Genomic DNA, 19,321 nt, shown 5'->3' with positions numbered 1-19,321 from the left:
TTCCTGTGAATTCAACTGTCTGAGAGCCGGCCCGCCAAAAAGGCCACGGAGCTATCGCCAGCCTAAGCCCTTCTCAGCACCCCTGGCGTCGGTGGCCCGCCTGATTTGGAGCGCAAGGGGACAGGCAGGCGAGGCTAGACGAAAAAGAAACAGAAGAAACAACATGTTCATGGGCTAGCATCTCTGCATTGACTCCAGCTGGGCGCGCTGGGCTCTTGAGAAAATTTCGCCGCCGGCCTTGCCTCGCAAGCGAAGTGGTCGCAATTCCAAGGCCCGCAGCGCAGAGAGACGCTGGTTCCTTTTGCCGGCTCAGGGGCTTGCTTAACTCAAGCGCCTCCAGATGTGGATCGCCTTGTAGATAACAATTGGGGGGGGGGGGGCTTCCGCTCACTTGTCTCTTGGGTTTCCCTTCCCCTTGGTCAGATCCGCATGGGGCACGGAGAGATTCGTCCCTCATACCGCCTGTTGGTACCTCAGTGTACTTGCGGTACTTGGAGGTGGCTTGAAGTGGTGGAAAACCTGGCCTGCGTCTTGCGATATCGTACTGCTACTGCTTCCACGACCATCTGGAGCAGAACTTGGTGCTGCCTGCGTTCTGGCTCCCTTGCCCCGACGATCCATCGCCTCGGCCGGCGGCTTCACGCGGCGACATATTTGCGGTTTGAAGTTGTATTATCCTGTCGGGGTCGTTCTGCAACGCCGCTTCGGCACTAATAAATGCTGAGAGTCGATCTTTTGCTTGCTTCATCGGAAATATGACGCAACAAATTGAGATACATATGTAAGAGTACATATCTCGTAGGCCATTCTGCGCAGCCCTGAATGTTCTTCCAGCCTCTCATGACAAGGCCTTGAACGTTATTCGTCCACGCCGGCAGCGGGCTGCTTCTGGATGGATCGACAATGGGCCACCGTCCCAGCAGCTAGCATGAAGCCATCCCTGCCCCCTGCGACATTAAAGCAGCCTGACCAAGCCGATTTGGGGGACGGACTGGAGCCTTGCTGGGTCGCAATTCGCGGGTCTGATGGCAGTAATTAGTCGTAGCTCCCTGTCGCCATGGCTTGTACACGCTTGTACACACGGTAGTATGTATATGTCGCCTTGGTCCGCAGCGAAAACAAGAAGCTGTTGCTCTCTCTCCACGATGCGCAAACCCTCGTCCCGTTCAAAATCCGTTGGTTTAAAAAGAGCTTGAGCAGCAACCGCCGCTTGTTCACCGTCACTCACTTCCAGCAATCGCTTCGTCCTCGCGGTATACGGCATATGGCTTTGTCGGCGTTATAGTCCTCGCTTCGCTTTTTCTTTGCCTTCAGCCTGGCGCTGCTGTCCTTTCGCAAACTCGCATCTACCACAAGTCGTATTCTCCGCAATAATCCTGCACATCTCCCGCCAAGTCTCGGCTTCCAGTTCCCGAGAGATCAACAACGATGCGTTCAGCCCAGTTGTTCGTCCTTGCTATCGCTGCAGCAACTGCGGCGGCGAACGTGCTCACGGACGGCGTCACAACTGCCCCCGACGCTTCGACAGCACTGCACATTTCCGTCAGCATCGAGAGCGGGCTTTCCAGTTCGGAGCATGTCACCGTTCCCGTCGTTTCGCCATCCGCAACGCAATCACCAAGCTTGACGGACTCAAAATCGCGGACAGATGTCGATGCGGTAACGACGGACGATGCTTCTGTTTCTTCCACTGGTGTCACCCGGCCTGCGGGCTTCCCTAATGCGACGAGTAAGTTGCCATCGCTTTCTCCCAGACCGAAGCTTCCCCTGCTGACATTGATGAAGCGACGCTGGCTAGCAGTGTAGTTCCTACAAAGTCACAAAACACCACGACACCTACCAGTCACGTCACTGGCGGTGCAATCCCCCAGCAGATGCAGAGCTCCATGGCTGGGCTGATAGGATTCTGCATCATGGGTTTGATCATGTTATAGGCGGGGACGGGAAAAGTGTTATGAATAATGACGCTGGACGATATGCGCGCCATGTATAGATTGTGTCCCAGGCTGGACACGGGCGTTTTAGAAAAAACCAACGAGATACCACGGGACCCTGGAGTTCTACCCTCCTGACTGAACAGGAGCATACCGATAATAGAGTAATTGTAATCAGCAATTTCACACACCACTGTGCACATCGGGCCAGTCGAATCCTCCTGGACGGCTCGACCCAGCGAGACTTGAGTGGTTGAGATGACAGAGAACGCGCGGAAGAGATGATGAAATGAGTTGTTGTGCGTATCCATTGGGTTTCGGTGAACGTTAGATACACCGTGATTATCTCAGGCTATCAAGTTGGTGGCATTCGACCAAATGGCCCACGCCTGGTATAACCATTCGTTGTCTCAAGGCTCGCCTAAAGTGTCTCGATAAGTTCACTTTTGTAAGCATATCGCCCCGTCCGTCTGGCTGGCCTCGTTATGCTATCCAAGACACTGGGAGACTTGCGTCAGCAGAGGGGACGCTTCAAGGAAGCGGCACTTTCGGCTCGGTATTGTAGATCGTCGACTGCCTTGCAGGAGTCTATAGCACCTGACGTTGGTTGGTCAACCCGGTTGGTCAACCCGAATGACCTCTTTCGGGCGGCCGTTTCGGTCCATGGGTACCATGGGTGCCATGCGCGCCGTGAGGCATCTCGCTGTCTTTGGCAGAATAATTAGAGTTCTACCCAGGGAAGACTGTATCTGGCGACTTAAGCGGCAACGGGGATCTGGCTGCCAGAGTTGCCGGTAGGAGGAGGCTTGGGCAAGTCGTCCTGCTGCTATGTTAGCCTCGTCGTCACGTCATGGTCATTTGGGGTGTCCAACAAGATCAAAAATGACTCGAATCATCAGACTGCAGCTGGGGCACACGGCAATGTCCTGCTCGTCACGCAGGTCGTCGAGGGCGATCTGAAAGCGATCGCCACAAGGGCACGGATAGTGGTAGATCTGGAGAGCTTCGTCGAAGGTCATGTCTTCGATCTCGATCTCGTCGTAGATTGAAAGCCCGTCGTCAGCCATCGTGCAAGAGGTATGCGAGTTGCAGGTAAACACTGGATGAAGAGTAGGATGAAAGGCGTAGAATTGTTATTGCGCCGACTTGCCACCCCGCGATAGAAGGGCAAAACGAAAAGAAAAAAAGAGTCCAACACCCCACGAGTGTGGCTGGTGCTTCCGTCCGTTCTTTCCCTGTGGCTTGTGGCTGAGCCATGCAATCGCAATCACAATCACATGCCGGGGCTCCTTCCCTGACGGCACTGTGGCGCTGGAGTCTGGGGAAGCCGCGCCGCATCTGCCCTTGCCCAGGCCGAGGCCAGTGGACGTATCTCCACTCTCAGGTGCTATCGCTACAGCGCCTTCCTTGTGCTGTTGAACCAGCATTCTTTGATGTCATCACCACCAAGCGTCATCATCACCAGCAGATGCTTTGGTGCTCGGAAGAACAACGACAACGACGCGCGGGCCAGCTAGGACAGCTGTAAGAAAAGCCGCAAAGACGGCGAGAAGAGGAAGAACAGCGGCTGCCTCCATCGCAGCCCTCCGCTGCCCGTGTTAGCCGAGTCCACCCGTGACGATTCGACGCCGACCAATGCGCTGCGCCATCGACGATACGTGACAAGCAGGGCACGATCTATCCCTGGACGAGAGTCAACGAGGACGACAGATAAAAGCCGGAGACATCGCTTGAAGCCGCGCCTGTGCAGCAGCCATGGCCTGGCAGTCGAAACTCGCCCTGCCCAAAGGCCGCAGCCTCCGCGGCATCATCTCCAGCCTCACGCGGCTGTATGTCAAGCACCGGACGCGCATCTCGCGCGCCATCTGGATCTCCCTCTTCGTCGCTCTCGCGAACCGCATCCGCCATGCCATCTCGGAGCAAAAGGCCGCCTCGGCGCGCGAGGCCGCTCAACGGGCAGCCCGCCAAAGCACCGTCACTGCTGGCTCGGAGGAAGCGCCCAGAAAGAAGGTCGCCTTGAATCGCGAATTCTTCAGGTCTCTGATGCGCTTGACTAAGATCGTGGTCCCTGGCTGGCGGAGTAAGGAGGCCAGGATGCTGGCGAGTCACAGCTTCTTCTTGGTTCTTCGGACCTTGATCAGCGTTCGCGTGGCCGAGATGGACGGTGCTATTGTCAAGGCCTTGGTCAAGGGAAATGGCAAGGAGTTCTTGAAGCGCATTGTGTGGTGGATGCTGATTGCCGTGCCCGCCACCTTTACAAACTCCATGGTAATAACCCGTCTTTCTGTCTGCTTGCGCAGCTGCCAGGGCACATGCTAATCCGACCTGTCTCGCAGCTGTCCTATCACCAAGCCGAGCTTTCCCTGCAGTATCGGACGAGGTTGACACAGCATATTCACGATAAATACCTTTCCAAGCTGACATTTTACGGCATCTCGGCACTCGACGATCGCATAAAGAACCCAGACCAACTCATTGCTGTCGATGTATCAAAGTTCTCCAACAGTCTGGCGGAGCTATACAGCAATCTGGCTAAGCCGGCGCTTGATATGGTTCGTTATATCGCTGAAACCAACGGCATGAATCATCAACTAACCAAGTTTCTCTAGACCATTTACACATATGCACTATCCAAAAGCGTTGGAAGCGAGGGCGTCATCTTCATGTCGCTATTGGTCCAGCTCTCGGCAAACCTCATGCGTGTCTTAACGCCGCCATTTGGCAAATACGTTGCTGACGAGGCTCGTCTGGAGGGAGAATTCCGCTTCCAGCACTCTCGCTTGATTGATTACAGCGAAGAAGTGGCCCTCTACGGTGGCCATATTGCGGAGAAGGACACCTTGGATAAGGGCTACTTCACGCTCATCAAGCATGTCAACTACATCCTTCGGCGACGCTTCTACCATGGCTTCATGGAGGACTTTGTCATCAAATATTTCTGGGGTGCTTTGGGCCTACTCCTTTGCAGTGTCCCCGTCTTTGTCAAGCTGCCTGGGCAGCTGGTCCTGAACATGGGAGACAGGACCGAGGCCTTTGTGACGAATCGCCGAATGCTGCTGTCTGCATCCGACGCCTTTGGCAGAATCATGTTTTCTTACAGAGAAGTCATGGAGCTGGCTGGATACACCTCCCGAGTTGCCACTCTGCTCAACGTCATGGATGACATCCAGATGGGTCACTTTGAGAAGAAACTCGTCTCTTCCTCTGGTACCGAGAACAACGAGGCAGTTCTCAAGGGCCGAGGCACTGTCCACGAAAGCAAAGACTACATCAAGTTTGAGGATGTGTGAGTTGAACCGCCCCTTTGCCAATCTATGAGCCTCGATGAGCCTCGATGCTAACATTGAAAAATGCTCAGACCCATCATTTCGCCCAACGGCGATGTTCTCGTCAAGGCCCTCTCCTTCTCCCTCTCTCACGGCGACCATCTCCTCGTCGTCGGCCCCAACGGCTGCGGCAAATCGTCCTTGTTCCGCATCCTCGGCGGCCTATGGCCCGTCTACGGAGGCACCGTCTACAAGCCCCCCTTTACTTCCATCTTCTACCTTCCCCAGCGTCCATACCTCTCCCGCGGCTCCCTCCGCCAGCAAATCATCTACCCCGACTCCCTGCGCCAGATGCGCTCAAAGGGCGTCAACGACTCCGACCTCCTCTCCATCCTCAACACCCTCGGCCTGGAGCATCTCGTCGAGCTCTACCCGGAGGGGTGGGACGCGGAAGCGGAATGGCGCGACGTTCTCTCCGGCGGTCTCCAGCAGCGCGTCGCCATGGCGCGGCTCTTCTACCACCGGCCGCAGTACGCGATCCTCGACGAGTGCACGAGCAGCGTGACGCTCGAGACGGAAAAGGTCATGTACGAAAACGCAAAATCGCTCGGCATCACGCTGCTGACCGTCAGTCACCGCCGGAGCCTGTGGAAGTACCACACGCACATTCTGCAGTTTGACGGGCAGGGCAACTACGTCTTTACGAAGCTTGATGCGGAGAGGCGTTTGCGGCTGGAGGACGAGAAGGAGGAGTTGGAGATGAAGCTGCGGCAGGTTCCCGAGCTGGAGAGGAGATTGCAGGAGTTGACTTCTGTTTGAAGGTCAACGGATTGGTGGGGGATATTATACCATGGTTATTGCGTGAGGGGGAGAGAGGAGATGTGGCTGGGCTTATATGCCGTTATGTGAGATGTTTCTTTTGTGTACGATTAGGGGTGTTGTTGGGAGCGGATTTCGAGGCACTTTATACGATTGAGCCTATTTATCGTTTTGAGTATCTAGAACTGAACATTTGAAGTTCATGCGTCAGTCATCATACACTTGTTCAGTCTTCTTGGCTCACTGATATGTAAAGATGGCTTGATCAAGATCGGATGGACTGCTATCTGTACGAACATCATGAATATCCCACCGCAATATCCGATTTTAAGATGAACCCGTGCTATCGTAAATAAGCACCGCCTCGTCATGACCAAGCCCATAGTCGTCATCGACATAGTCGTCATAATAGTCATCGTCGACCTCGACCTCGACCTCATCTTCGACCTCATCATCATCCTCATCTTCGACCTCATCATCGTCCTCATCGTCATCGTCCTCCTCAACCTCCTTCTCCATGCCTCCTTCGTCGTCCTCCTCCTCCTCGTCGGAAATATCTTCATACAGGCCAAACTCATCATATTCATCATAAAGAGCACTCTCTTCCTCCAGAAAAACACGCTCCCCAGCCTCCTCCAGAAAATAACGCTCCCCATTCTCCTCCAGAAAAATACGCCCGCCATCCTCCAGAAAAGCACGCTCCCCCTCCTCCCCCTCCTCCTCCTCCCTCTCCTCCTCCGAAAAAGCGGGCTCCTCCTCCTCCTCCTCCTCCTCCTCATCATCATCATGCGTATCCTCCACCTCTTCCCCGTCCCACTCCTCCAGCTGGCTCGGGTGAAACTTGCAAGTCTCAAGGTGAATGGTGTTATCGTTCTCCAGTATCTGCTGATGGTCCGCGCCACACTCGTAGCAAAACTGGTGATTGCACCTGACGCCTATGGGTGGAAAGAAGAGACGTCGTCAGTCAAACCTGTGCATCTCAAGCATATCTATCCCTGGCAGTAGATGCTATGAACATCGTTCCAGATCTGGTTACAGCCCCAGCAGAATTGGAAGTGGCATTTGATACCTGTTGTAGACCTCGATTTAGTATCTTTCCTGTCAGTTTGTAGGTTAAGGATAGAGACGTGGCATGGAAGAGAGGCGTGTGTGTTGCATGTACGCACCATCTTTGGAGGTAGAACAGCAGGAAAAGAAAGAAAGAGAATGGAGACGAAAGAAGAAAGAGAGAAGCAAAACGGGCCACTTACAAGTCATATGCGAGCTATGCAAATCTTGTTAGCAACCTTTTCTTTCCAGACAACCACCAAACATGGCAAATAGGGGCAGAGTAGAGTCAGTAGACGTACCATCCATCATTCTTTTCAATTGCCCATCCGCACCCGGGACACGGCTTCGTCGTCCTCCCAATGGTTATCCTGTTCATCTCCTCCTCTACCTTTCTCCTTGCCGCAATTTGCCTCGCCAGTTCGATCGCTCTTCTCGTTCTTTCTCTCTCCTCGCGCTCTCTCTGCTGTCTCATCTCCGCAGCTCTTCTTTCTTCTTCCAGCAAGCCCTGGGCCATGGCTCTGTCTGCATTAAGTTGTGCTTCCTGCGAAGCTGCCCACGCATCGTTGTCGATTTCAAGCCTGGAACGGAAGTTGTCCGGATCGGCGAGCAGCTGATCGTACTCGTCACACGTTAAGCCCTGGTGCCAGGCGACGTTGTGGTGGAAGCAAGACCGGTGGTTGCAGTGGAGGCATATGACAATGGGCAGTTCATGGCCGGTCTCATGTATCTGACCAGAGCCGCAGCCGGAGGTGCACCAGAAAAAGTTGTCGGCCTCAGCCATGGCAGCTCGGAGAGCAAGCGTCTCGTATCTGACCTTGTGCGTTAGATTCATATGTACCTGAGGGTCAAAGAACTCTGGTGAACGCACCTCTTGAATGTCTCCTCATCAGCATAGCGCTGAATGTCTGTATAGTCTAACAATCCACGGCACTCTGGACATCTGATATCCGTCCAGATCTTGCTGGTAAGATCAGACCGAATAGACCTCTCCAGACACTCGAGGCATGCCGTAGGGGGGTGTTCGCAGAACGCGGTTGGGGAGAATCGGGGGAATAGAACGGATTCCTTAGTATCAGCACATATTGAACAATCCCGATCCCCTGCCGCATGGTCTGCCGGCACACGCTGATGCGTAACGAGGACAGCCAGCGTGTCTGGGTCTTTTTGATACCGCTGTCCGAAGCTAATCGACATTGATCATTAAGTGAAATAAAACAGAGGAATTCGACATGGCGCTCATGATAGCAAGGTAGCCCTCATCTAGTCTATGCATCTTTAAAAGCAAAAGGAACCGGGTGTGCTGGGAGGCGAAAGGGGCAGAGGTTCGGGGAGCCTACCTGAATTCATCAGCTTCATCATCTCCACGTCTTTCGGACAAGGCCAGACGGCGTTGATACGCCACCGTCATGGCGGAGTCTTGCTGCTCAAGGAGATCGACGTACGGATTGCTTGTGCCAGGGGTGGAGGAGCCATTAGAGGCACCGATCTCGACTCGGCTTCCACCGGCACGTCGAGATTCGTTGTCGACACTCAAGTGTTCCGTTGAGTCGGTGCCAGAAGACCGCGGACGCAGGCTGGGGGCCCTTCCCGCGCTCAGCGAGGTGCGAGCCGTCTCTTCTTCCTGTGAGCTTGCAAACTCGTCGTCATCAAATAGGGCATAGTTGATGCGATATGTGAATCCAGTCTGCGGGCCAGCCTTTGAAGCTGTTTCAGACGCGCTTGGCACCACTGGAGGTTGACTTGTTGCTGGTAGAGCAACATCCGGCTCGTCCTCTTCTGCTTCTTCTCTTTCTTCCTCTTCATTTCCATCTGCTTCCCCTCCTCTCTCGACTGCAGGCTCCTCTCCCGAATCCTCGTCATCCACCAGCCATATCGAGTCGTCGTCGTCGTCCCCAAAGCCACTCATTATGGCAGGATTCACCATGCCATAATGCGAAGTAGCCGCATGGACAAACATGTTGTTCCTCATCGCCGAAGTCTCCACAAACGGAACGTACTTTGTGGTATACTGGTCTTCCTTCGGCTCTTCTTCCGCACCCTCAACCTCCGCAGCATCAACTCGCTCCTCCTCAGACAAAGGCTCCTCCAGATAAGAAAGGTCAAGCGAAGACTCCTCGCCAGCGCTCGTATTATCTCCCTCAAAGCTAAACTGCCGAGATGTCCCAACAGGAGCCGGCTGCTCTGGATCCGCGCCGGGCGGGACGGTGACGGTGTTAGTCGCCGGCGAGTGCGTGGACGGCGGATATGAGGAGTCGTTCTGGAAGGGCCAGTCGACGTCGGCGGGAGCAGCAGTCACTTGGGTGACGGTGGTGTCAATGGGCCTGTTGGTCTTTCGTCTGTGGAAAGCAGCCCTTGTCTTTTTCCTGAGGGACCGGAACATGCCTGGTCCAGCTGTTATACGGCGGACATGAAAGCAGGAGGGAGAGCAGGGATGTGACTCGGCCGGCGATGGCGTAGATTCGGGTTGAAGCAAGATGTTGTTAATGATGCATATAGTAGGAAGAGATACAGAAAGTAGTTGATAATAGGTAGGAGAAGCTGATATTGAAGAAGAAGAGGCTGAAACTTGAAGCAGACGATTCACATTGAGGAGGGAAAGGAAGAAACTGGGAACAGACAAACAGAAGGCAGGCTGTAAGCTAAGTGTAGGTATGTAGCTGGACTTCGAAGAGGTAAGTACCTACTAAGACCTACCTTAGTACTACGTACTCACACAGAGCGCATCCAATCCGCCGCACGGCAAACAGTCGAGTCGAGCCGCCAAGCTGAAGCCGGGGGGGATCAATCAAATGATGCCTCACGATCGATAGCGGGCTGCGGACGAGACACCCCAGCGCCTCGGTCTAGCTGCTGCCCATAGCGCTCCAGCAGGCTGTCAGCGGCATGCACTCAGCCTGGACGCAGCACTCGACACGCTGTGAGTGGCCGCTGATGCGCTCCTGAATGCAGAGGTCGGATAAGGTTTTCGCCTGTGATGTCAGGTAGAGGCGGAGATGGATAGTTGTACAGGTACTTGCTTGCATTGGATCCGCCGTAAATCGTGGATAGAACTTCAAGTGTGCCTTACAGGGGTCGAGGAGGAGTGTGCATGCACTCTAATACTGAAGCTAAGCCTCACACCCCCCCCTGGTGAGGGGAGGAGGATGGAAGTCGTTGAATCCTCCCGACCATCGGTAAAGGCAATCGCCGCGAGTGGGAGAAAAGACGGGTCAACGTGGCATTGCCTACCTATACAGGCGCGAGATACTAGAGGCACCCAATGAAAAGCAGCTGGTTTCAAACGAACATGAAAGGGGTCGAGACGATTTCCACCGCGGAACATGATCTGCCTGCCTACCGACCTTATGAAAGACGCACTTATCGATCGAATACGTGGCAACGCGGCCGTCCTATCAACAACAGCCAAGGAAACATGAATACATGTGGCAGCAGCCAAGATATGCCCTATATAGACGGCTCAACATATGAAAAAGGGACAGAAAGAGAGAGAGAGAGAGATGGTCCCCGGCGCCCTGTAAACGCCCACATGCTCCCCCCCGTACATGAGGCTTGGTTTCACCCCATGCATGTGCCTCACGTTGCTCCAATCCCACTAAACCCCCAGACCACAAACCCCTATCAGATACATGTAGTACATACTGTAGCCACTGCATCCAAAGGTGTGCATGTCCATCTACAAGAAATTCTGCCTGCGTCTGTCTATCCGCCCGTAGTACTCGCATCTGCTGCCTAGTCAGGAGCCATGTAGTAGGTGGTGCAATCCCTCAGTCAGCCCAGCCATCCGTCCGACCTCTTCCGCGTCTTGGGGAAGCACAGAAACGCGACGAGCGACGGGTCGCCCTCCTCCACGAACTTGTCCCTCTTCTCCTCCGGCCCCCAGGCCACCAGCACCTGCTGCTTGCGCACCACCGACGGCGCCTTGATGGCGTCGCGCTGCCCGATCTGGCGGATGTACAGCGCCGGCACCACGGTGCACACGTTGAGCATGTTCGCGTACAGGTCCTTCTTCGTAGGCTGCGGGTCCAGCTTGGCCATGTTGAAGGCCTTTCTGTTCTGCAGGATGTTGCGGCAGTCGAGCTTGTCGATGCTCTCGACGAACTCGGGCGACAGGGACAGGCGGGAGCCGCTCCACGAGATGTACGGCTGGATGTCGAGGTAGAAGTGGTGCGTCGAGACCTGGATCTTCTCGTACAGCGCCATGGCGGGCTTGATGCAGTTCTCCTCCATGTTCTGGCAGAACCACGTGAACTTGTCCTTCTTGCAGAAGATGCGCAGCATGTCTGCCAGGTCCAGCGTCATGTCCCTGCTGCGGCGTGTGCGCACGCCCTTGAACTGCGGCGCGCTCATCAGGGCGCTGTAGCTTTCTGCCGTCCATGTTCGAACGGCAAACAAGTCTGTTTCAGAAGAGCCCGCCATTGTCAGTTTCTTGTTGGCCCACGCATCTCTCCGTTGTTCATGAGCAAACGTTACCTCGCTTGGGCTCGACTGCACTCTGCATCTGCGTCTCGATAAAGCTCACCATCTCGGTGTACTGCTGCGCAGAGCCGTAGAGGACCTTTTGGAAGATGTGGTCGTTGAGATATCGCATGATGATGGCGACGATGACGTCCTCGTCCGTCTCAGGGAACATGCAGCCGTGGACAAGATCCGGATACTTATGTAGAGTCTTCCTAAATTTGGCGGCTTCACCAGACTGCTTGCGAGCGCTGGTGGCGAGGGCCTCGATGCCCGCCTCGTAGTCATCCAGCCAGGGGTCCATGAACTTCTGAACCCAGTCCTGGACCTGCTCGACGAGGTCATCGTATTGCTATAGGCGGGCGTCAGTAAAAGGTTGAAAAGCAGCTAGGAAATAACTCGAGATAGTTTGATCAGGATCAACCAATATGCAGAGCACTTACCCGTCCTACTTCCTCTGGCGTGAGGTCTTTCCGATACGGCTGGAGACTGAAAATGTGTGACTGCGCATCGTTCAACTCCTCCCGCAAGACGTGATTCTCCTCCTTGAGCCGGCTGATCTCCTGGCCAAGCGAATCTGCGTCCTTGGCAATCGCCTCCATGTCCGAGCTGAGCAGATGCTTCAGCTCCTGCAGCTGCTGCATCGCCTTGGCCGCCTCCCTCTCGGCGCTCTCCTTCTCGACCGTGAGCCTGATGACGGTGTCCCGGAGCTGCTTGAGCTGCGCCTGGTCTCGCTGCTCGTCGCGCGGCCCGCCGCCGCCGTTGGAGAGGCGTCGCCGCGGCGTGAAGCTCTCGCTCTCCATGCTGTCGAAGCTCTCTGCCGATGCGTAGATGGAGCCGGGGATCATGTCGAAATCGTCGTCCGAGTTGGTGGTCTCGAGGAACGGGGCGGGCACGGTGAGGTTGTATCTCCTCGCTGGGACGAGGTCTGGGGCCATGGGCTCGGTGACTTCGTCTGCGTCGAAATCGAGGAGGTCTACTTCACGGCCGCCGGGAGCGTCGTCCTTGTGCTCCTGGTCCTCCCGCGGCTTGTCGTCGCCCTTTTCTGCCTCTTTCTCTTTCTTGCCGTCTTTTGTTCGCTCCCGGGGCTCCTCGTCTCTGTCCTTATCTTTGTCCTTGTCCTTGTCCTTGTCCTTGTCGCCTGGCTTGGTCGGTTTCCTCTCCTTCCGCAGCACCGCGGGGCCACTTGACGGTCGGCTTCGCATGTTGTCGAGAGGGATGGTCCCTTGGCTCTTCTCGGGAGACATGACAGTCTGTGTCTATGTGGTCTGTGCAGCGCAGAAAGACTGGACGAGAACGCTTAACAGGCACTTTGAAGCTGTCCGATATACTGTACGGCAGCAATCCCGTTGTGGCCAAGTTGGGAAACAAGCGACGCAGAACAAAGATTGATATTGGGTTTCCGCACAGGCAACGACAAAGAGAGTTCTCGATGAAGAAAAGGAAGAATAAAGTAAGAACTGCCAGAGCTCGCGATCCAATGTCAGATCTGCGCTGCTCTGCTCTGCGCTGTTGTTACCCTGCCTGTGATGGCGGCGCTTGCAGCTCAACCTCGAGTGCTGGAGTTCACAGCCCGGGGCTGAAGCAACCACGAAGCCATGCGCAGTCTGCCTGTCAGTGGTCTTGTTTCTCCTCACGGCGCATGCTCACAGAACCGCATCAAGCGAGTACCTGTACAGCAGCAGTGCAATCAACCGCCCTCACCACTCAAGCCGACGCTGCACGCCCCCTCCTTCGTGGGAACCATGATCCCAGAAATGCAGGGCGATGGGCGACTACTAGTGGAATTCAGCCTCACAAGTCGCTTGCCGTCCACAGGAGGAGGGGAAACGGAGAGCTTGTCCGCGGCCCATCTCTGTGGCGCGGGAGGCCGATAGTGGTCCGGATTCACTTTGTGCAGTTTGATGGCATTCCCTGTCGCCTTGTCTCGAATCACTGCGTGGGAGAGGGTCCGGAGGGTACGTGGGCTGATGCCCTGTCGACGTACCGAATGCTGCGGCTTGTGAGTCAATCATGAAGTCGTATTCAGCAGTCCGGGCCGTTACAGAACCTTGAGTTTATCACCCCTTCCCGGACGACGGAATTGAGTTTCAACAAAGCCTAACAATACATGAATCATACAACGACTACATGGAATTTACATGTGACAAAAACTTGACACTGCCGACAAGGATGGAGTGTGAAAGTGCATGCACACGAACTTGAAGTTCCAACGTCTGTGGCTGATACAGTGCGCATATATGTCATATACGCACTGTCATCAACTTTGGCTTCAGACATTGGACTCCGTATCATTGCAGGCCATTCTTAGCCTCGACCAACCACAACACCATACCGAACAAGCCCCATCACGGCTCCTAGAAGAATGGCCACAGGCGCCGAAACTCCATAATATCTGCCCCCGACATACGCCGTGGCTGTGACGACAACCCACCACGGATCGTCCCCCAGGCTTCGCCCAGACTGGAACCCTTCATCCAGATATCCAACCTGCCAGATCCGATACACGGCTGTGTAAATCAGCCCGACGGCACCGGCATTCACGCCCCTCAGCCCAGACTTCACCCACCGTTTGCTCCGCAGCGACCCCCATACGCCCATGGTCCCGTGGACGAGGGCGATGCCCGGGAAGAAGATGCCCACAAAGGCGATGGTCGCTCCGGCAACCGAGGGCTTGCCGCTGTTGGAGGCAGCGAGCGTGCCCAAGAAGACGGCAAAGTTGAAGTTGGGGCCCGGGAACGCTTGGGCAATCGCGAGCCCGATCAGAAAGTCTCGCGGGCTGACCCAGCCTTCGGCGACGATGTATTCTCGAAGCAGCGGGATGACGACGGGTCCGCCACCGAAGATGATGGTGCCTGCAAGGTACAGGTTGGCGAAGAGGCGGTACAGGAGAGGCGGGTAGGGCAAGACGCTGCGCAAGACCAGGACCGCAATGAAGGTGGCGAAGAAGCCTGCGATGATGGCTGTTCCGACTTTCCAGGACAAGTTCAGGCGATGTTCTCGCGGAATCACCCTGGGCTCCGATTCGGCTCCAAAGGGCCTCTCCTCGCTCTCCGAGTTGGAAATCATCTGGTCAGCACCAGGGCCCGTGACGGCGGCGCTCGAAGGCCCGGCGGAAGAGGAGTGCTGCACTTCTTGCACAGGTTCTTTGCCCCTGGAGACTCTGAGTTGCGTGTCTGTTCCAGGTGACACGGCTTCCACTTCAACAACACCTGCCTCCTTCTTTCTCCAGCTGAACAAAGCCACTGCCGCCTTGATCGGCTTATGCAGCCAGCGGTAATCATGCACAACTGCCGCAACACCACAGAGGAACATCAGCAGCGGAAAGTACCAGAGGGCGTTGTACAGCATCCCGGCAGCGCCGCTCAGAAACACCAATGTCCTGGCGAGTTTGTCCGTCACGGCTGCGTTGGAGAGCTGCACCGCTGCCAGGGCAATGATGCCAACAGTGGCCGCGTTGAGGCCCGATAAGAGAGCATAGACGGCACTAGGGAGAGCCGACTCGATGCTGGAAACGCCAACGGCGAGGCCGAACATGCCCAGTGCTCCAGGGAGACTATCGAGGTCGTTAGCGATTGCTGTTCTGTCGACATGCGCAATGGGTGTTTTGAATCCTTACCTCCATATGAGCAATCCAAGGATGGCACCAAAGAATCCATCGTGGATCAAGTTGATGCAATACAGCATCTTGGTACTAGCCGGGCCGCATAGAGCTTGAGCAACGCCAAAGAGTTCTTGATACTACCGTTGAACGACCAGGTGAGTTTGATACCTCTCACGAACTGCGGCCGGAGGAGAGGGGGGCACGAACCATTTGATCATCGACCCATCTCAACTTGGTAACAAACCTGTCGTGGAGCTTGAATCCATGTCAGAAATAGCTCATCCTCACACTCTTTCGTTTGGGCTTACAATCTTGAAGTGAACCGGCGGTCCGCCAAACGCGGTGAACCCGAGATGCCATTCCGCTGCCAGAATTTCAGCAGCACGCTGGCCGTATCGGTCGATGGTATACTCCCAACTTGACACGCCCATTGAGATACTGGCTGTTTTCACACTGAATTTCTTCTCCTTCCTCGACCTTTGTCTTTTGTGTGTCTTGAAGTCGAATATCTCTAGTTCTTGCACGGTGACATGCTCCGCTCGACTGTGTTGACTCACTCACTCGGACCACGTGCTCGTCCTCTGAAATCACGAAACCAGTCCACGGTCTGCAATACCTATCTACCTACTAGGTATTTATTGCCTAAGCTTGATTGAGCCTATCTTACCTCTTTTGTATATGTAGCCATGATCCCAGGAACAAGAGAGAGCTCATTCGATGGAAACATGTACACTGTGTTTGCAGCCACACTGCGCCACGGGACGTTGGGTTGGCAGCTCGATTCAAAGCACCACATGTAGATGTACTCGAAGCTCTGTACCCTGGATCAACATCCAGTGAACCAGACAGGTCATATTATCTACGTCAAAACTGACTGCTCACATCGCCTCTGAAATGCTTCTTTTGCTGCGAGTAGACGTACATAAGGTGCCGGGCTTTCTCGCTTTGCTCTTACTGGCTTCATGTTGCTGGCATATTCGATCCATGCCAACCATTTGCCCCATCCATCACCGAAGCTGGCCTTATCTACATCCTCCACTCAGACAAACTCGGCAGTGTCCAGAAGCAGACATAAATCCATTCATTGGCCTTTGTCCATGCTTGCATCAACCACAAACTGCCCACTTACACGTTGTACAGACACAGCCGTCAAAGCAAGCATTGAGAGCTCCAGCTCCCCGCCATCAAGTCCACTAACCCCTCCATCCTCCGCAGCCGCTACAAGCGCTAGCACAGGCGCCCCCCCGCGGAAGCCCCTGCAGCGCTGGTCCAGTAAACAGCGCCATCCGACCGCTAGCAGCCCGCTGTAGGCCCCCCGCCTCTTCTAGAAGCACGCCCCTCGCCTCCAAGTGCGTATCGCATGCTGTGACTCCATCCACTCGAATCTTCCCCCTCACCACCTCTCCATTCATGCTCGAATCCTTCCTGCGTCGAGACAAGGCAGACTTGCTGCCTCGCTTTCTTCTTCCCTGCCTCGCCATCATGCCATCACATTGCTGTCCTGTCCTCGCTAGCACCACTGACGCCATGCAGAGCCCAAGTACCGCTACAAGTCCATCGACGTGTACAACGCCCTTGATCTCAACCTCGCTTTCGTCTGTACTTCGACTTCGACTTCGCCAACATCGACACACTCCGTGACAGTGACGAGACTCGCCCAGGCATCAGCCCCACCCAGCTGAATGCCATCTGGACTCCGGAGGCTCTTGCAAGGCACCACCAGCACGCTCGGGCTTCCTTGTCGTGCCGCTTGCTTGGGCATCTGGGGGATCCTGCTGCTCTGTTTGCTGCCGTATCCTATCCTATCCTATCATCACTTTCCAGCTTCGTGTGCCGCCGAGGTCAAGAAGCGCCGGCTCTAGCACCAAACAAGACACATAACATCTACTTTACTTGAATCCTAAACCATACCTAACACCATCGCTCGCCTCTCTGTGCCTATCCGCAGCTGCGCCTCTCTGAAGCAGAGCTTCCTCTCATCCGCTTCACTTATACGTGCCGTCCTTTGTTGCCCTTGTGCCCCCAGAGCAATCTTGGCCCTCGGCCTTCTGCACTTTGACCTGCGCCTTGCCTCTCCAATCACTTGCCAGCTGTGCCCTGCCTGGCAGATATAGATAGAGCATTGAAAGCCAGCTGGCCGGCTCATCCTTGGACTCTTCCGCTTCATCTGCATTCTCGTGTGACCTTCGCTCCTTTTCCTCTCTTCCATTCAGTCATCCATCGCGGCCCTTGCACAGTTACTTAGCATGGAGTTCGATAAGCTCTCCATCACCGATCGCAAGATCATCGTGGGCATCGATTTTGGCACCACCTACTCCGGTGTCGCCTGGGCAGAGACTCAGCGGCCCGACAGGCGCACAGCCATCACCACCTGGCCCATTAGCAAGACCACTCGCGAGGGTGAGTCTTCGGACAAGGTGCCTACCAAGCTACGCTATGCAAAGGACGAGGTTCAGTGGGGTTTCTCTATCCCCATTACCGCTCCCCAGGACGAAGTCATCGAGTGGTTCAAGCTGTAAGCCATCTCCGTCTCCTTCGGTATCGGGTGACGTGCCTTGAACTGACATCATGTCCACAGTGACCTGGATCCTTCCTTGAAAAACATTGGCCAGGCCGTTGCCAATGATGGTGCCCGAGGAGGCAGAGATGCTGATAGGCTCGTCGCCGATTATCTGGGTGCCCTCTGCGAGCATCTCCTCTATACCCTGCGCGAGAAGCTGGGCGAAAGCGTCGTCAAAAGCACCCCTCTGGAGTTCGTCGTCACCGTGCCTGCTATCTGGAGCGACCTTGCCAAGGACAAGACCAAGAAGGCCTGCCAAAAGGCCGTCCAGTCCCTTCCCCTAGCCCCCGGTTCGTCCAGAACCCTCATCCATCTCGTCTCCGAACCCGAAGCTGCCGCCATCTACGCCCTGCACGGACTGGATCCCCATGGTCTCAAGATTGGCGAAACCGTTGTCGTCGTCGACGCCGGTGGCGGCACTGTCGATCTCATTTCCTACACAATTACCGGGCTGAAGCCCATTCTCCAGGTCCAAGAGGCCGCCCCCGGCTCTGGTGCCCTCTGCGGCTCGACCTTTCTCAACATGCGGTTTGCCAAGTTTCTCAAGTCCAAGCTGGGCAAGGAGGACGGCTTCGACGAGGAGGTTCTCGCCGAGGCCATGGAGGTCTTTGAAAAGAAGGTCAAGCGCCAGTTTACCTTGGCGGCTCAACCCGACGAGACGTATACCATCCCCGTCGGTGGCCTGGCCAACAACAGGGCTCTCGGAATCAACCGCGGCCGGTATGCTCTCAAGGCCTCCGACTTGAACACCATCTTTGAACCCGTCGTCCTGGAAGTCATCAAGCTCGTCAAGGATCAGATCACTGTTAGCAACGTGCCCATCCGCGCCGTGCTCTTGGTTGGCGGCTTTGGTGCCTCCAACTACCTCAAAGAGCGTCTGAGGAACGCTGTGGACAAGTCTATCCAGATCATGCAGCCCCCGAATGCCTGGCAGGCCGTCGTGCAGGGGGCAGTCATGAAGGGTCTTGCCAACAGCGCGCCCGACACTCTCACCATGGTCAAGGTTCAGAATCGCAAAGCGAGGAAGCACTACGGCACGGAGTGGCGGACCAAGTATGATGAAAGGATCCATAGCCACATCTCCGAAAAGAAGAGCTGGAGCGGTATGGAGGGCTATTATAAGGTAAACGCCATGGAATGGTTCATCCGCAAAGTATGCATTCCCCTCCCCCCATTCCCATTGCGGCCAAGCAAGCTAACGCAACGAACAAAGGGTGACGCCGTCTCTGAGAATGAGCCATACATCACATCGTTCGTCTGGACGGGCCTCGTGGCACACGGTCGTATCCGCAAGATGCGTATGACCATCTACTGCGACCAAACATCCGAGGAGGCCCCCATCGACAGGAACGCGAACGTGCAAGTGTTGGCCCACGTCGAGGCGGACGTGAGCCACATTCCCGAGCACCTGCTCAACCGCCGCCAGGGCAAAGACGGGCAGATGTACTATGAGCTCAGTTGCAAGATTGAAGCCGTCTATCTGTCTGCTTCGACCACGTATACGCTCCTATACAATAGTATGTATTCTTCCCTCTTTCCGTGTGCCTTGTCCCATGAAGCAAGATGGGCTAACTGTGAGAGTGCAGATCAGCGATATGATACGGTTACCTGCGAATATGTCTGAGCAACCTAG

The 19,321-nt window shown here is 55.3% G+C and overlaps 7 protein-coding genes across 7 annotated transcripts; 3 read left to right on the top strand and 4 right to left on the bottom strand.

Moving 5' to 3' along the window:
- Positions 1-1,000: 1,000 nt before the first annotated feature.
- BBK36DRAFT_1135422 (hypothetical protein) lies at positions 1,001-2,125 on the top strand. The gene is made up of 2 exons (XM_024892642.1): positions 1,001-1,729; positions 1,786-2,125. The coding sequence occupies exons 1-2, from the start codon at positions 1,429-1,431 to the stop codon at positions 1,932-1,934; spliced, it is 450 nt and encodes a 149-aa protein (XP_024749773.1). The 5' UTR covers positions 1,001-1,428; the 3' UTR covers positions 1,935-2,125.
- Positions 2,126-2,671: 546 nt separating this feature from the next.
- BBK36DRAFT_1135421 (zf-CSL-domain-containing protein) lies at positions 2,672-3,028 on the bottom strand (the record flags this gene model as incomplete). The annotated part of the gene is made up of 2 exons (XM_024892641.1): positions 2,808-3,028; positions 2,672-2,754 (listed from the first exon to the last, which is right to left on the bottom strand). Coding segments are annotated over exons 1-2 (257 nt in total), but the record flags the coding sequence as incomplete, so codon positions are not given.
- Positions 3,029-3,264: 236 nt separating this feature from the next.
- On the top strand, positions 3,265-6,019 carry BBK36DRAFT_1135420 (hypothetical protein; the record flags this gene model as incomplete). The annotated part of the gene is made up of 5 exons (XM_024892640.1): positions 3,265-3,485; positions 3,518-4,202; positions 4,271-4,486; positions 4,544-5,220; positions 5,293-6,019. The coding sequence occupies exons 2-5, from the start codon at positions 3,690-3,692 to the stop codon at positions 6,017-6,019; spliced, it is 2,133 nt and encodes a 710-aa protein (XP_024749771.1). The 5' UTR covers positions 3,265-3,485; positions 3,518-3,689.
- Positions 6,020-6,793: 774 nt separating this feature from the next.
- Positions 6,794-9,083, bottom strand: BBK36DRAFT_1104495 (hypothetical protein; the record flags this gene model as incomplete). Its single annotated transcript, XM_024889184.1, has 7 exons — positions 6,794-6,954; positions 7,270-7,283; positions 7,369-7,878; positions 7,938-8,054; positions 8,100-8,252; positions 8,407-8,560; positions 8,639-9,083. Coding segments are annotated over 7 exons (1,554 nt in total), but the record flags the coding sequence as incomplete, so codon positions are not given.
- A 1,754-nt stretch (positions 9,084-10,837) lies between these two features.
- BBK36DRAFT_1201163 (hypothetical protein) lies at positions 10,838-12,348 on the bottom strand (the record flags this gene model as incomplete). Its single annotated transcript, XM_024897157.1, has 3 exons — positions 11,968-12,348; positions 11,540-11,876; positions 10,838-11,463 (listed from the first exon to the last, which is right to left on the bottom strand). The coding sequence occupies exons 1-3, from the start codon at positions 12,325-12,327 to the stop codon at positions 10,838-10,840; spliced, it is 1,323 nt and encodes a 440-aa protein (XP_024749769.1). The 5' UTR covers positions 12,328-12,348.
- A 1,483-nt stretch (positions 12,349-13,831) lies between these two features.
- Positions 13,832-15,559, bottom strand: BBK36DRAFT_1201160 (hypothetical protein; the record flags this gene model as incomplete). The annotated part of the gene is made up of 4 exons (XM_024897156.1): positions 13,832-15,080; positions 15,144-15,265; positions 15,336-15,383; positions 15,437-15,559. The coding sequence occupies 4 exons, from the start codon at positions 15,557-15,559 to the stop codon at positions 13,832-13,834; spliced, it is 1,542 nt and encodes a 513-aa protein (XP_024749768.1).
- A 1,815-nt stretch (positions 15,560-17,374) lies between these two features.
- Positions 17,375-19,312, top strand: BBK36DRAFT_1118507 (actin-like ATPase domain-containing protein; the record flags this gene model as incomplete). Its single annotated transcript, XM_024890483.1, has 4 exons — positions 17,375-17,643; positions 17,707-18,841; positions 18,902-19,205; positions 19,275-19,312. The coding sequence occupies 4 exons, from the start codon at positions 17,375-17,377 to the stop codon at positions 19,310-19,312; spliced, it is 1,746 nt and encodes a 581-aa protein (XP_024749767.1).
- Between the last annotated feature and the right edge of the window lie 9 nt (positions 19,313-19,321).

The sequence above is a fragment of the Trichoderma citrinoviride genome (assembly GCF_003025115.1).
Source record: "Trichoderma citrinoviride strain TUCIM 6016 unplaced genomic scaffold BBK36scaffold_7, whole genome shotgun sequence".
NCBI classification, from domain to species: Eukaryota; Fungi; Ascomycota; class Sordariomycetes; order Hypocreales; family Hypocreaceae; genus Trichoderma; species Trichoderma citrinoviride.
The sequence above is the reverse complement of the archived record's forward strand: the minus strand, read 5'-3'. Positions and strand labels throughout refer to the sequence as shown.